The sequence below is a fragment of the Leucopleurus acutus genome (assembly GCF_964270905.1).
Source record: "Leucopleurus acutus genome assembly, chromosome: 17".
Classification (NCBI taxonomy): Eukaryota; Metazoa; Chordata; class Mammalia; order Artiodactyla; family Delphinidae; genus Leucopleurus; species Leucopleurus acutus.
The window spans coordinates 82,884,236-82,900,814 of record NC_139159.1 but is presented as its reverse complement, the minus strand read 5'-3'; the positions used below and the strand labels follow the sequence as shown (position 1 = coordinate 82,900,814).

The 16,579-nt window shown below is 57.3% G+C and overlaps 1 protein-coding gene across 1 annotated transcript; it reads left to right on the top strand.

The window, feature by feature from the left end:
- Positions 1-9,247: 9,247 nt before the first annotated feature.
- Positions 9,248-14,638, top strand: LOC309974318 (cytochrome P450 11B1, mitochondrial; the record flags this gene model as incomplete). Its single annotated transcript, XM_082858920.1, has 9 exons — positions 9,248-9,486; positions 9,834-9,989; positions 10,938-11,137; positions 11,247-11,450; positions 11,720-11,874; positions 13,418-13,584; positions 14,021-14,099; positions 14,194-14,391; positions 14,525-14,638. The coding sequence occupies 9 exons, from the start codon at positions 9,248-9,250 to the stop codon at positions 14,636-14,638; spliced, it is 1,512 nt and encodes a 503-aa protein (XP_082715046.1).
- Between the last annotated feature and the right edge of the window lie 1,941 nt (positions 14,639-16,579).

Below are 16,579 nucleotides of genomic sequence, written 5' to 3'. Positions count from 1 at the left end.
GCTGTGTGGGAGCGTGGCCTCTGGACGGCTGCCTCTGGGCCCCTCTGAAAGAACCGTGGCCCCTTTCCACACTCAGGTTCTGGAAGGCAGACCCCTCACATGCTCACAAGCACAGCTGCTCACAGGGCATTGCCGCCCATGCCCTTGGGCCATGTCCCTCGGGTGTCCTGGCACTCACAAAGCTCCGAGCACAGCAGGAGGACCGGAAGGACGCGATGGAGGCCTTTGATGACGCCTGGAAACGACACAGCTCCGTGGGCCCCTTTGCGGTGCCCCACGTCTAGGCTCCTGCCTTGCCTCCCTGGCTGACCCCCCAGCACACCTCCCTCCTGTGTCAACTCACCACTAGCTTCAGACTCCTTTCAGCCAGCCAGCATCTGGAGCCGCCTCCCTGGTGGCCCACTGTTATACCCCCCCAGAACGCTTGTGCCCCACCCATAGGAATGCGGGGCTGGGCTCACCTGCCTCCACCTGCACCCACCTGTCAGACCTCATCCAGGACCTTGAGTCCCAGACCAGCAGGATGGGTGTCACCTGGGCCCTGGTGGGAAGGAGTGATTGGCAGACATCCAACCTCTTTCTTCCTCAGAAGCACTCGCTTTGGGTAAATCTCAGGAGGAAGGAAGCTGGGCGGCTCCCCCTTCCTCAGAACTGCAAAATTGAGACCTTTCAGAACCATCCATCTCCCGGGCCCCCAGCCCCCAGTCCCACAGGCCACCTCCAGTCCTCTGTGCATCCCCCACACGGCTACGGGGGAGCCTCCTCCTGGGGATTCCTTGTTCTCGGCTTCCCCGGTCACTTACTGTCTCCCCAGCAAGCCCCTTCCTGGCAGCTCGGCCGGCAGAAAGTCTGCTGTTGGTGCCCGCCTGATGAAGGATTTGGACCAGAAGGATCCTGCCCTTCCTGTGGGATAAAACGGACCTGTGAGGATGCCGCCGGGGGCTGCTCCCTGCACTGTGGGGGGGCCGTGTTTGTCCACCCATCTCCTGAATTAGCTGTGCCCCCAAAGTCCTGCTGTCCCCACAGGCTCCATTTCCAGAGATCTCTCCGGGGCAGACCCTGCCTGTCCGTCCTGCTGCTGTCCTATTAGAAATGTTGGATGGGCAAGGCAAAGACTTGGAAGGAAGAAGTGTATTATACTCCGGGTCCCAGAGAGGGCGCTAAGGTGTGCGCGGGGGCCACAGAGGAGCATAGCCAGGGACCCCACAGAACAGGTGGGGAGCAGAGAGAGAAAGGACCTGTGGGCGGAGCCTTTCCCGGGGTCAAGGGTTAGGTTGTTCCAAAGCAAGCCAAGCAAGCAGGAAAAAGCAGGAAGCGAAGTCCCGGGCTGACCTGGTTATCGAGCTCCAGCTGCTTTTGAGTGTGAGCTCAGATCAGGACAGTGAGACAGGCGTTAAACGCTGGAGCAAGAACTCACGACGGAGGATATGTTTTTCCTTTCGGTTCTATTGAGGCATAATTGGACATTCGGCACTGGGAAGGTTTAAGGTGTGCCGCATGACGATGTGACGTACACACGTCATGAAATGATGACCACAGCACATCTAGTGACATCCATCATCGCACGTGGATGAAAAACAGGAATAGAAACAAATTTTTTCCTGTGATGAGAACTCAGGATTCACTCTCCTGACAAGTTTCATATATAACCCGCAGCAGCCTTCATTCTATTTACCATGTTGTACATTACATCCCTAGTACTTCTTTATCTTGTGACTGGAAGTTTGTACATTTCGACCACCTCCATCCAATTCCCCCTCCCTTCACCCCGCCTCTGGTAACCAGAAACCTCTTCTCTTTTTCTATGAATTTGTATTTGAAGTATAATTGACCTATAATACTAGGTTAGTTCCCATTATACAACGTAGTGATTTGATATTGCCATACATTTCGAAATGATCACCATAGTAAGTCTAGTTACCATCTGTCACCATTCAAAGGAATTATATAATTACTGACTCTATTCCCCACAGTGTACATTCCATCTCCATGACTTAGTTATTTGATGAGTGGAAGTTTGGCCCTCTTAATCTCCCTCATCTATTTCTCTCCTCCCCTCAACCCCTCCCCTCTGGCGACCACCTGTCTGTTCTCTGTATCTGTGACTCTGTTTCTGTTTAGTTATATTTGTTCATTTGTTTTGTTTTTTTAGATTCCACATATAAGTGAAACCACACAGTATTTGTCTTTGGCTTATTTCACTTAGCAAAATACCCTCTAGGTCCATCCATTTTGTCATGAATGGCAAGATTTCATTCTTTTTTATGGCTGAGTAATACTCCATTGTGTATATACCACATCTTCTTTATCCACTCATCTATTGATGAGGGCTTAGGTTGCTTCCATAACTTGACTACTGTGATTAATGCTGCAATGAACACTGGGGATACATGTTACTTTTCTAATTACTGTTTTCCTTTTCTTTGGATAAATACCCAGGAGTGGAATCACTGGATCATGTGGTAGTTCTTTTTTTTTTTTTTTGTCATTAAAAAAAAATTCGAGTATAATTGCTTTACAATGTTGTGTTAGTTTCTGCTGTAGAATGAAGTGAATCAGCTGTATGTATACATATCTCCCCTCCCTCTTGAGCCCCCCTCCCACCCCGCATCCCCCCAACCAGGTCATCACAGAGCACTGAACTGAGTTCCCTGTGTTATACAGCAGCTTCCCACTAGCGATCTATTTTACACATGGTAGTGTATATATGTCAGGGCTACTCTCAATTCGTGCCATCTTCCCCTTCACATGGTAGTTCTATTTCTCACAAATGGTGCATGAGGGTTCCCCTTTCTCCACACCCTCACCAGCACTTGTTATTTGTTGTCTTTTTGGTAATAGCCATTGTGACAGGTGTGAGGTGACATCTCATTGTGGTTTTGATTTACATTTCCCTGATGAGCGATGTTGAGTATCTTTTCATGTGCCTGTTGGCCATATGTATGTCTTGGGGAAAATATCTATTCAGGTTCTCTGCCCATTTTTTTTTTTTTTTTTTTTTTTGCGGTATGCGGGCCTCTCACTACTGTGGCCTCTCCCGTTGCGGAGCACAGGCTCTGGACACGCAGGCTCAGCGGCCATGGCTCACGGGCCCAGCCGCTCCGCGGTATGTGGGATCTTCCCGGACCGGGGCACGAACCCATGTCCCCTGTATCAGCAGGCGGACTCTCAACCACTGCGCCACCAGGGAAGCCCTGCTGACTACTTTTTACGTTATGTTTTTGAACTGTAAAATGAACTAGACCCTGAATTCTACCAGTCTGTTTCCTCAAAATTTGGCTACATCTCTCCAAACTAAAATTTCCTATTTTTCTCCCACCCTTCTGATTTGCAGTCATTAAGAACTAAAACTGCCCTTTTTCTAAAGCCATGCAAACTAAAGATGGACAACTTTACATAAACTTCCGAGAAATCACCACAACAGCTCACGTATAGACAATCTTTGTGCCTCTTGCCACGTGGGCCACTCAGAAAAATCACTCGAGCCATTCCAGCCGCAAACCAGGAAAAGCTGTCAAGTTGCCACTGCCTGCCCTTAAACCACGTGAAGAACACTTCAGATATGATACGAAGAGCTCTTCTAGACTGGCCGCCCTCAGAACTCAGACAGTGTTTATAATTTGCTCCCATCAGTCACCGTTATTTTCCCTTAGTTTCCATGGCAATGCCTTATTAAATGCCTGACTTCTCCTACAATGTAGGCCTAACTTAAGACCCCACCTGCGCCACCACCTCCCAAAAGGAGACACAACTACTTAAGTGATCTCTTTTCAAGACTAAGAGCTTAATTCAATGAAATAACGGGGTGACCTACCACCTCAGCTTTAATGTGTGAAAATTCCAGGCAGGGTTCAGGAGGGCACTGATAGGGCTCGACGCAGGCTGCCCCAAAATATGCCAACGCCACATACTGACTATACTACAAAGCTATAGTAATCAAGACAGTATGGTACTGGCACAAAAACAGAAGTATAGATCAATGGAACAGATAGAAAGCCCAGAGATAAACCCACGCACATATGGTCACCATCTTTGATAAAGGAGGCAGGAATGTACAGTGGAGAAAGGACAGCCTCTTCAATAAGTGGTGCTGGGAAAACTGGACAGGTACGTGTAAAAGTATGAGATTAGATCACTCCCTAACACCATACACAAAAATAAGCTCAAAATGGATTAAAGACCTAAATGTAAGGCCAGAAACTATCAAACTCTTAGAGGAAAACATAGGCAGAACACTCTATGACATAAATCACAGCAAGATCCTTTTTGACCCACCTCCTAGAGAAATGGAAATAAAAATAAACAAATGGGACCAAATGAAACTTAAAAGATTTTGCAAAGCAAGGGAAACTACAAGCAAGACGGAAAGACAACTCTCAGAATATTTGCAAATGAATCAACGGACAAAGGATTAATCTCCAAAATACATAAACAGCTCATGCAGCTCAATATTAAAAAAACAACCCAATCCAAAAATGGGCAGAAGACCTAAACAGACATTTCTCCAAAGAAGACATACAGATGGCCAACAAACACATGAAAGAATGCTCAACATCATTAATCATTAGAGAAATGCAAATCAAAACTACAATGAGGTATCATCTCACACCAGTCAGAATGGCCATCATCAAAAAATCTAGAAACAATAAATGCTGGAGAGGGTGTGGAGAAAAGGGAACACTCTTGCACTGCTGGTGGGAATGTGAATTGGTACAGCCACTATGGAGAACAGTATGGAGGTTCCTTAAAAAACTAAAAATAGAGTTACCATATGACCCAGCAATCCCACTACTGGGCATATACCCTGAGAAAACCATAATTCAAAGAGGGTCATGTACCAAAATGTTCACTGCAGCTCTATTTACAATAGCCCGGAGATGGAAACAACCTAAGTGTCCATCATCGGATGAATGGATAAAGAAGATGTGGCACATATATACAATGGAATATTACTCAGCCATAAAAAGAAACGAAATTGAGCTATTTGTAATGAGGTGGACGGACCTAGAGTCTGTCATACAGAGTGAAGTAAGTCAGAAAGAGAAAGACAAATACCGTATGCTAACACATATATATGGAATTTAAGAAAAAGAAAATGCCATGAAGAACCTAGGGGTAAGACAGGAATAAAGACACAGACCTACTAGAGAATGGACTTGAGGATATGGGGAGGGGGAAGGGTAAGCTGTGACAAAGTGAGAGAGTGGCATGGACATATATAACTACCAAACGTAAAATAGATAGCTAGTGGGAAGCAGCCGCATAGCACAGGGAGATCAGCTCGGTGCTTTGTGACCACCTAGAGGGGTGGGATAGGGAGGGGGGGAGGGAGGGAGATGCAAGAGGGAAGAGATATGGGAACATATGTATATGTATAACTGATTCACTTTGTTATAAAGCAGAAACTAACACACCATTGTAAAGCAATTATACTCCAATAAAGATGTAAAAAAATAATAAAGAAAATAAATAAAAATAAAGTTACTTGAGAAACACCCAGTACCAGAAGAACGCTCTGGACCTACGTTGTCCCACTGAAAGCAAGAAGCAAGAGTCCCACGGGAAGGTATCCCCGCTATGTGGGGAGGATTGGAGGGCACCCTTATCGCCAAAGATGGGGGGATTTTGAGTCTGAGAAAGGGGCATAAAAAAACTTTGTTACTTCTTCATTAATATGATACCCCAAGCAAAAATCCCTCTGTTATATCAAATCTTCTCAAATAACACATTCTTTGCCTAAACAGGTATGTAGACAGCCATCTCTGGTCACTTCTTAGGTCCTATACCTGTGGGGCCTCCGTACCTACAGAAGTAAATTGGTTTCTTTTCCTTCTGTTAATCCACCTCACATCAACTAGGTCAGACCGGCCAAAGGGACCTAAGAGGGCAGAGGAAGCCTTTTCCTCCCCTACAACACCCACAAGGAGAATCAAAGGGACACCCGAAAACAGAAAAACAAAACACCTGAAAGTGAAAAACGCACTGGATGGGCTTAACAGCCAACCAGATGCAGGAAAAACAGAACAATAGAAAACCTGAAGACAGGTGTACAGAAAATATCCAAACTGACACCCAGAGAAAGAAAAACAAAGCAACGCACCGACCTGGGAAGAGGGGACGCGCAGGTCAGAGTCCAATATCTGGCCTCCGTGTAACCGGAGTCCTGGAAGGAGAGGCGGAGAGATGGACAGAGCCGATCTCTGAAGAGAGAACGGCGGAGACGACAATTTTTCAGGATGAGCTTGGGCCATCGGCCCACAACCCGGAAAGTTCAGTGTGGCAGGTCCAAAGAAAAACTCACACAAGGAAGACCAATCTCAGACGTACGACAGCTGAACCGTGGAAAGTGATTTTTAGTAAGTGAAAATCTGAACATCTGCCAGAGGAAAGCCAGGCCGTACCTTTAGGCAGCCACACCCCAGCCATGTCTGCTCTTCCCACAAAACCAGGAGAAATGGAAAACCTCACGGACAATCACTTCCAAACGCTGTAGAAAGAAGACACCGGTCACCAAGACTTCTCTTCTAAGGAAGGGAAAATCCGCTCCAAACGTGAAGTTAAATGAATATGGCTCGACACAAAAACAGTTCGGCTGTCGCCTTACCAGCAGATCCCACTACAAGGCATGTTTAACGCACATCGCATTTAGAAATAAAACATTTGACAACAAGAGCCCCACGCAGAGGGGGTAACAGAAGTGAGGTGCGGAAACAGCTCCATTGGCATCAGCCAGTGTAGACTTCAAGGCAAAGAGTAGCGCGAGAGTTAAAGGCAGATGGAGATTTCACATCCATAAGGGATTTGGGGAACTCACTCAGAGTACCTTTCCTGACTACAGTGGCGTTAAGCAGAAACCAGTCGCTTCACGTGTTCGGACATTAAGAACAATTCCAACTCATAAAGCCTCACACCCCATCGCTCCCAGGAGAAAACAAAAAAGATTTGGGGCAGCACAATGATTAAAGTATTCCAAAACAAACCAGACCGAAACAGCCTCAAGGCCTGGCAGGAAAGGCAGCGAGGCCAAGCACACAGCAGCGAGGCGGAGAGGCTGAAGCCCGAGGATCTTATTTTCCATCTCAAAAGCCGGGAAAGTGACAGCAAATCCAACCCAGAACAAAGGGGCTGAAAAAAGACACAACGGAAGCTGGGATGGGGAGGGGCCGCTTCGTGGGAGGTTGGAGGTGCCTGTACCCAGGGGAGGGGCGGCTAGGGGGGTAGGCAAAGACCAGACACCCCATGGGCGGGCATGCTTTGGGGTTCGGATGGCTGACTGGCGCCCGCGGGATCCCGGAACCTTGCTCGAGGGGGTAGGGCCGAACCTCAGGACCGGCAAAAGCTGACCTGAGGCCGAGTTCGAGCCTGCTACACGGCGCCCACCGCCCGTGACCTGCCCAACCTTCTAGAACCTTCAACGCTCCCCGTGTCCTGCCCGGACCCTCTGGAACCTTCCCCGCCCCTGTCATCCCCGTGTCCTGCCCAGACCTTTTGGAACCTTCCTCGGGACCCTGTGTCCTGCGAAGACCTTCTGGAACCTTCCCAGCCTGCGTTCTGCTCAGACCTTCAGACCCTCCCTGTGGCCACCTTTCCTGCCCAGACTTAGGGGACATTTTCCGCCCACCCGGCTTGCTCGGCCTCAGCACAGGAGGAAGTCTGCAGAGGGGGCTGCCAGGCTGGGCGGTCTGGGAGGCACCAGGACTTCAGCGCAAGTACCGGAGCCTGCCGTGCCGGCGCCTCAGGGTGCAGCCACCTCTGCAGCTCCTCGGGGCAGGGGGTCGGCTTTGGGCTGACCTGTATGTCCAGCACCCTGCGGCAGAATGTGTAAGGACGGGGAAAGCTGGCACACGGCAGAGCCCCGACAGCCCCAAGGGCAGACCAGGAGAGGCCGGGAGGGGCCGCAGGGTGGAGGAACGGGCAGCAGGAGGCTGGCCAGCGTGGCCCGGGCCGCTGCGCCAGCACAGCAAGGGCAGGCCGCGTCTCCTTGGCCCAAGGACAGCTCTTACACCATCTGGGGCTGAGGCACGTCGTACATCTCAGCTTGACGAGGGGCCTTGGCAGTTCTGACTCATTGCCCCAGCCGAATATTCCCGAGGAAGTGTCAGGAGCAGGGAACGGATTGAAGTAGAATGACCAGTAACATCAGGTCGTCAGCCGCCCTGCTAACCCCACACATACCCTCCGTCCTGCCCCCAGAGCCTGCGCTGCGGTGGCCTCACCGCCTCACCCCCATGTCAGGGTCAGGGCGCTGGGGCCCCTCTGGCACACCGGGCGGGACGGGGGGCCTTGGGAGTGACAGAAGCTCCGGGCGTCAGTAGCCTGTTGAGGAAATGGGAACGGCGACAGCGCCACCCACCTCACGGGAAGGCTGCCAGGCATGGGTGAGACGAGTCGGGGCCCCAAACCGCAGACCCGCTCTTAAGGGTGGCTCCGGCTGCGTGCTTGCTGGCCAGGGTCCCTGGGAGAGGGGGGAGTCCACAACCACACCCCCGTCATAGACTCTGCCCACGCCGGGAGCACGGGTTCCGGGGGGAAAGGAGGCTGCGGGCCCCGAGCACAGGCCCCGTGGGGGGAGGCGGGGACCTTTCACCCTCCTGCCTGAGGAGGGCCTTGCAGTCCACCCCCCCAGTGACCCCGTCTTCTAGGTGCTCTCTGCTCCTCAGTGGGACCAGCAAGCCCAGACAGACAGGGCCTCGGCCACATCAGTGCCCTGGCAGTCCCAGTGCCACCGCCAGTGGTGTCTTTGCAGCCCCCTCTCTGCCCCCATGAGACTGGGAGACTCCCTTGCTGGCTCCTGCCTCCACTCCCTGGACCCAGCACAGGGCCTGGGGAAGAGTGGACAAAACACATGCGGCCTCAAGAAACTAGAGCAAAGCCCTCGGCACTGCTCCCGCTCTGGTCCTCGTAGAAAATACCCAAGGCCCCCTTTCATCCCTTGCTAAGATAAGGCACCTATCCATCTTGCTTCTTTCCCTCACTGGATGGGGAGGGAGGCCTCTTTCCCTCAGCCCCACCCCATCGGGTCCCTGCTCCAGACCCTGTCCCTGCTCTCTACAGCCACCCCCGAGCAGGCCTGCGTCACTGCCGGACTCGGCGCCCGTCCGTCTCTTTCCTCCCCCGCTGGAGGCCTCCAGCCCTGACCGCTGGTCTGGCCCAGGGACACTTTCTCCTCTGACGTGATCCAGTCGGCCGGCCCAGCGAGCCCGGGGAGATAAAAGGATGGGGCTGAAGGGGGCGGGGGCGCAGCAGGATGGCGCTGTGGGCAAAGGCCAGAGTGTGGATGGCAGGGCCCTGGCTGTCCCTGCACAGGGCACGCACACTGGGCACCAGAGCCACTCCGACCCCCAAGGCGGTGCTGCCCTTCGAAGCCGTGCCCCGGTGTCCCGGCCACAAGTGGATGCGGGTGCTTCAGATCTGGAAGGAGCAGGGCTCTGAGAACATACACCTGGACATGCATCAGACCTTCCAGGAGCTGGGGCCCATTTTCAGGTAAAGCTCTCCCTGCCCACCTTGGCGAGAGCACCCTAACTTTCTGTCCCTACTGGCAGCTGAGTCCCTGCTAGACGCAGGGGCGCCTGGGGAGTGGGGGTGAGGGGCAGGGAGGGAATCAGCGGGGCAGGTCTGTGCCTTTGCTACTGCAGACTGCAGCCTTCTTGAGCACGGGGCCGTGCATGGCTCGGGGCTGGGAGCACAGAACGCAGACCCCAGAGGAGGGGAGGCTTCAGTGAGGCGGCGGGAGGGACGACCCGCTCCGGGCCAGCGGCGGACTGGTTCTGCTGAGTGGGGCCCCGGGGAGGACACGGCGCCATGGCAGGGCTGGGAGCTTTGTCCCACAGGTATGACGTGGGAGGGAGACACATGGTGTTTGTGATGCTGCCCGAGGACGTGGAGCGGCTGCAGCAGGTGGAGAGCCCTCACCCCCGGCGGATGTTCCTGGAGCCCTGGCTGGCCTACCGACAGGATCGTGGCCTCACGTGTGGCGTGTTCTTGCTGTGCGGGCGAGTGGGGATGCGCACGGAGGGGGCGGGCAGCCTGGGTGCAGAGAGGAGGCCAGCCAGGGAAGACCCCGAAGCACGCCTGCCCGGGAACCATCCGGGTGGGTGGAGAGAGGGTGACCACTGGCTCCAGATGCAGGTCGTGCCCATCCGCTGGGGGTTGTGTGTGCCCTGGGGCGGGGGAGGGGAGCCCGGCCCCTTCCTGCAGGGTCAGAGGAAGAAGGATGATGCCTGCTGTCGGGGAGTCCCGCACCTGCACAGGCCTCCGAGGCGCTTGCGTGTGGGTTGGACTTCTCCCCTCGTCCAGGTCAGGGCCCCCCTGGAGGCCCTGCAGGCAGCGCCCCGTCGGCACCGGGCTCTGCGTGGGTGTATTAGGAGAGACACGACTTGATTCCTGCCACATTGCAGCAGGAGGCTCTGCAGGGAGGGGGCGGTGGGGCTGGCACAGAGGCAGCATCGCAGGAGCCGGGAGATGAAGGTCTCCAGGGGCCTCGCCCACTCTGGGGTGTGATGAGAGCAAAGCTGGGCCAGGCCTGCCTGGGGGCTCAGCCCCCTTCCTCACAGCAAAAGCCTCAGCCCCAGAGAGGGCCCGGGGGGGAGACGGGTGTGCCAGGCGCGGGGCCTGCCAGTTTGCACGAACCCCCGCAGCAGGCTCAGGCAGAGGCCCCTGTCTCCCCTGGGCGAAGCGCACGAGGCTGCCCCGAGGAAGAGCTGCCGCCGAGGCCCAAACGCGGGCAGCCGGCCCCCTAGGAGCCAGCAGGCGGCCCCCGCCTCGCCCGCTTCCCTCTGGGGAAAGGAAGGTGGGGTACAGGGCCACGGCCCCCTAGGAGCCAACAGGCAGCTCCCCGCCTCGCCCGCTTCCCTCTGGGGAAGGGAAGGTGGGGTACAGGGCCGCGGCCAGCTGCTGACTCTGGACGCCCTGATGCCCCGCTCCCTGCTCGACAGAAACGGACCCCAGTGGCGTTTGGACCGACTGCGGCTGAACCCAGACGTGCTGTCGCTGCAGGCTGTGCAGAAGTACACGCCCTTGGTGGATCGGGTGGCCAGGGATTTCTGCCGGGTCCTGAAGGCGAGGGTGGTGCAGAATGCCCGAGGGAGTCTGACCCTGGACATCAGGCCCAGCATCTTCCACTACGCCATCGAAGGTGTGGGCTCGCCACCGGAGCGGGCTGGGGCGGGGTCAGGGAGGGCCAGGGACAGGTGGTCGTGAGGCCCTGCGCTGCCTCGGGCTCAGGAACCCCCTCCTCCCCGCAGCCAGCCACTTAGTCCTTTACGGAGAGCAGCTGGGCCTCTTTGCCCAGCACCCGAATCCTGACAGCCTGAACTTTATCCACGCTCTGGAGGCCATGTTCAAGTCCACCGTGCAGCTCATGTTCGTGCCCAGGAGCCTGTCTCGCTGGACGAGCGCCAGCGTGTGGAACGAGCACTTTGAGGCCTGGGACTACATCTTCCAGTACGGTGAGGGCGGGGGGTCGGGCAGTGCTGCGGCCAGGGACCCCAGGGCCCCCTCCACGCACCACAGTCTGGGGAGAACGGAGGCCACAGGAGGGACCTGTGGCTCCTTCATGGTCCCCAAGAGAGCTGGCAGTGAGGCTGGACTGGGCTGTTCCGAGAATGGGGGTAGGACACGGAGACCTGGGGGTATTGAGGGCTGAAGGGTAGGAGGATGACAAAAAAAGTGCTTCCCAGCACCAGACCCAGGGCCTCTGTCTCTGTGTGTCCCACAGCCAACAGAGCCATCCGGAGAATATATCAGGAGCTGGCCCTCGGCCACCCGTGGCACTACAGCGGCATCGTGGCGGAGCTGCTGATGCGTGCGGACATGACCCTGGACACCATCAAGGCCAACTCTATCGACCTCACTGCTGGGAGCGTGGACACGGTCAGGCCAGCACCCAGCCCTTCCCATGGAACAGGGAGCCCTTCTGCCTCCAGGCTGCCCCCTCCCATGGCAAACGTCTCCTCCAGGCCCCTCCCCAGTCTACGGCTCCAGCTTCCCAACTGAGAAGGGGTAGCACGGGAGCCAGGCCTCAAAGGCAGGAGTCTGTGGTTACTCTCGTGGGAAACCACGCTCCAGGCAGAGTGCAGAGTGGACGAGGCCCAGGGACATGCAGCAGCAGAGACCCCGGGGACCATCTAGGTCCTGGGGTGGGGGGGTGGGGGGGAAGGGCCGAGGCGCGGCTGGAGGCCCACACAGGGGACCTTTCCCAGGGACAGAGTACCTTTGGCTCTCACTCAAGATCCTTTGGCAGTGACAGACTGATGGGAGGGACAGCAAGGGGCTCCAGTGTGTGGGCGGGACAGCAGGTGGCTGGCAACACGGCACAGTGGGCAGGGTGGGCCCCGGGGTGTGAGCGTAGCCGAAGCTGCCTGTCTCTGGACCGAACCTGCATCCGCCAGCATCTCTGAGCGCCTGCTAGGCACCCAGGATCCTGAGCAGAGGCACAGACCCCTGGGGCAGACACTCCCTGAGCAGGGGCTGTGATGCCACCACAAGGTGAGAGAGCCCAGGGCAGGGCCTGTGCCTCAGGACGTAGCTCTGGGAAGGCTTCCTGGAGAAGGAGGCCTTTGCGCTGGGTGTGGAAGGACCACACAGAAGTTAGACAGGCCAAGAAGAGGAGGCTGGGAGGGCAGCAGGCCAGGGCCTGCAAGAGCGGACAGCAAGGAAGGCTGTGAGGCTGAGCGGGGGGAACAGGGCACGTGGGCAGAGGAGGGCAGACAGGGTCAGGGCCCCTGTCAGGAGGGGCTTTGGGCACCGGGCCTGTATCCAAGGCTAGAGGGAACCAGTGTAGGGAGTGTCTCGCTCAGACTCCTGCTCCCTCTCGGGCCACAGGGCAGAGCGCGGACTAAAGCTGACGGAGCAACAGGGAGCCGTATCTGCATATCAGGAGATGCCAGGGGCGCGCTGCCTTGGGGACGGCATTTAGGAGATATTCAGCCTCCCAGATCTCAGGCTGGGCTGGTGGACACCTCTCCCTGCACATGGAGATGATCCAGGAGGAGGAAGCAGTTGGGGCCCGGGGTGGCTGGTTCATGTCAGGACCCCGTGTTCGGACCTGCCTGTGGCTGGCCAGGGAGGTGACCCACGGGGAGCGGATGGCCCGGGGCTCCGGAACCCTCCCCGCTGAATAGATGGCAAGAGTGGGCACCTCCTGGGCCCAGAGGAGGGCGCGAGCCAGGCTCTGAAGCGGCTGCAGGAGGCCCGGGTCTTCTCTGAGGTTGGGGACACCCTCCCCGAGGGATTCGGGGGAAGCAGACAAGGTGGCTTCAGGATCTTGACGGTCAGCTCTCTGGGCTTTGTCATCTCCAGGCACGCAGGTCCCCTGCCCCAGGGGACGGCGGCCATCTTTCTGGGAGGGGCGCCCTGGGGGTGGAGGGGTGCAGCCTGTGCCCGGGTCTGAGCCCTGGCCCCGTGGCTCCTGCAGACGGCCTTCCCCTTGTTGATGACTCTCTTTGAACTGGCTCGGAACCCGGAAGTGCAGCAGGCCCTGCGCCAGGAGAGCCTGGTGGCCGAGGCCAGGGTCTCAGAAAGTCCCCAGAGGGTGACCACGGAGCTGCCCCTGCTGCGGGCGGCCCTCAAGGAGACCTTGAGGTAGGCGCGCTAGACCTGGGCTCCCCCCCGCGGCCCTGGCCCCGCCGTCGGGACAGCCCGCTCGCCGCGGCTTGCAGGCAGATCCTGGGGCTGCTGGTCAGCAGCTTGGCCCAAGGCTACATCCCCCTGCGCCTCCTCTTCCTCTCCCTAAAGGGATGGGGGTGCCTCTTCCTCTGGGGTCCCACCTCAGTGTCCCGGGACCATCGTCGGTCGTGTCCTCATTGGCCCGGGGCTGCTCAGGCCGGGGCAGCTTTGGCTGACTCAGGAGAGGCAAGGAAGCAGCTCCTCGGGATTCGGGCTTCCCAGTGCCAGGAGCGAGCTGTGAGGGCGCTGGGGGAGCTGCCCTCGGGCCGTGGGCGCTGGGCTAGGGAGGCTGCAGAAGGGAAGCGAGGGCCCTGTCGCAGCTGAGGACCCTGTTGGCCGCCCCTGTGCACAGGCTGTACCCCGTGGGTGTCTTCTTGGAGCGACAGGTGAGCTCAGACTTGGTGCTGCAGAACTATCACATCCCGGCCGGGGTGAGTGAGGCCGCAGGGCTCCCCTGCCAGACACCCCGCCCTCTGGCCTTCACCCGCAGGGCATCTGACCCTGCCCCTCCCCACCTGTCTGCAGACATTGGTGAAGGTGCTCCTGTACTCCCTGGGTCGAAACCCCGCCATGTTCACCAGGCCCGAGCGCTATCAGCCCCAGCGCTGGCTGGACAGCCGAGCCTCTGGTACCAGGTTCCCACACCTGGCCTTTGGCTTTGGCGTGCGCCAGTGCCTGGGGCGGCGCCTGGCAGAGGTGGAGATGCTGCTTCTGCTGCACCACGTGAGTGGGCCTGGGTGGGGTCTGGGCGGGCAGCCTCGTGGGGAACCTCAGGCTTCTGCTCCTGGGGCACCTACCCTCAGGGCCCTGGAAGGCAGCGGAGGCCGGCCAGGCAGAACCCGTGCCTCTGTCCTAGGTGCTGAAAAACTTCCTGGTGGAGACGCTGGTGCAAGAGGACGTAAAGATGATCTACCGCTTCGTGTTGATGCCCTCTACCCTCCCCCTCCTCACCTTCCGGGCCATCAGCTAGTCACGTCGCCACTCGGTCGGGCTAGTCACACCACAAGCTCCCTCTGCCTGACCCCAGGCCACCCCTCTTTTCTCCCATGGGCCCTGCTTCCTGAGCCACACCACAGTCCAGGCAGCGCGTTGCACAAATGGAACAGCCCAGCCCTCCGAGGGTCAGGGCTTGCCAGCCTGTGCAGCAAGGCCCGAGCAGAGCCGGGGATGGAACTTGGTCGCAGGTCCTGGCCATGTGCCCGGTCCCACCAGGGCCCTGTCCTGCAAGGAGCACCGTCTGAGGGCCTTGGAGCCCCTGTTGCCCCAGCTCCAGGCTCCCTGTGTGTCCATCCAAGCAAAGGGGCCTCAGACGCCGCCCTCTGCTGCCCTGTCCAGTCTCTATGCCCTCTGTGCTAAACTCTGCCCCCACGCAAGAGATGACAACTTGGGCGTCCCCTGTCCTGCTCGGTACCATTTCCAATGCCGTCCCTTTTGTCTGCAGTGCTCTGGCGTGGACTTGCCCTTCAAGCTGGGTCGCTAGCTGTCCATCTACCTGCTCCACTCAGCCTGCAGGGGCTCCTCCTGGCAGTGCCAGCCCTCTGGGATTGTGGCTGAAGTGCCCAGCCGAGGGCCTGCATAGGCAGGTCAGCAGTCATGTTTACTAGAAGGGTAGCTACCAAAGAGCCAACTTGGACATCTGGGTCAATGGTATGCATCGGACAGCAGGAGGGATGTTGACCGCCTCCGGCAGGAGTTCGGGGACCACAGAGAAGCCTCTAGAGGAGGGCGTGGGGCCATCTCGTGCTCCCTTTAGGGGAGCCGGTCTGGAGGGCCCCACTGCCCTCGTGCAGTGCCCCGTGCCCCAGAGCAGAGCAGCCACCCTAACCTCATGGGTGGAAGAGGCTTTGAACAACTGAGAGCCAGCCGGGGTCCCCTAGTTGGCAGGAGCGTGTCTGTCCCATGCCACCTGGGGTCAGGTGACACCCCCAGGAAGAAAGGGGGCCCAGAGGCAAGAGGGGGTGCTGGGGCCTCTCCACTCTCCCTCCCTCCCCACTCCCACCTCGTCTGGTGAGAAGCAGGTCCTCAGTCCCGGCGAGGCAGTAGGGCAGGAGGAGTTGTGTTTCTGGCTGCACCGGCCCTGCTGGCACTGAGCCACCCCAATGGCATCTGTTCGGTGCCAAGATCCCTGGAGGAGAACAAGGGCTTGCACACCCCTCGCCACTCCACTCCACCCACGGCGGAAGAGGCCTGCTGCCATCAGTGGGTCTTCGCTGTGGAGGGGGACTTGGAGAATCATGGAGAAGAGAGGACGCTCCAGACTCTGTGGTTGCACAGGCACAAGCTGGAGCCCTGGCTTTCCCACGTGGGCCCAGCCCTCAATCCCTCCGAGGCGCAAGCTTTTCCTCTGGGAATTCTGTATAATTACCATTGCAGCGGGCCTCAAGGGCACACAGGGAGACCGGTGCTCGGAAAGTACCCGGCTTTCTGGCTCGACCGGCACTGAATAAACGCGGATTTCTCTTCCCACTGCTCAGGAGTTGTCTCCTTGTTTGTGGCCCTGCTCTGCGGTGAGTGGACGGTGTGTGACGGCAGGAAGGGAATGAAAACCTCGTTACCCTGGGGTCAAGGTGTGTCATTCTGCGAAGCTTGGCACGTGTGTTTGCTTGAGCTTCACGGCAGCCCTGAGAGGCACCCACTGTGCTCGTCCCCATTTTGCAGGCGAGGAAACTGAGTTCATTCACCTGCTAGAGTCTCACAGCGCATCCTTGGCAGGGGTACCACCGAAGCCGGGATGCCAGTCCCATCTCTAAGGCCCTCAGCGCAGCTCCTTCCCGTTGAAGGGCCTTGGCTTGGGAGTGATCGTGCACATCTTGGAGACAATCTCCAAGTTAAAGCATCTCGGGATGCTTTCAAGATCGTCTCTTGGTTTTCCGTGTTTCTCCAGTTTTCCCGTATCAAGCCTACGTAGGAG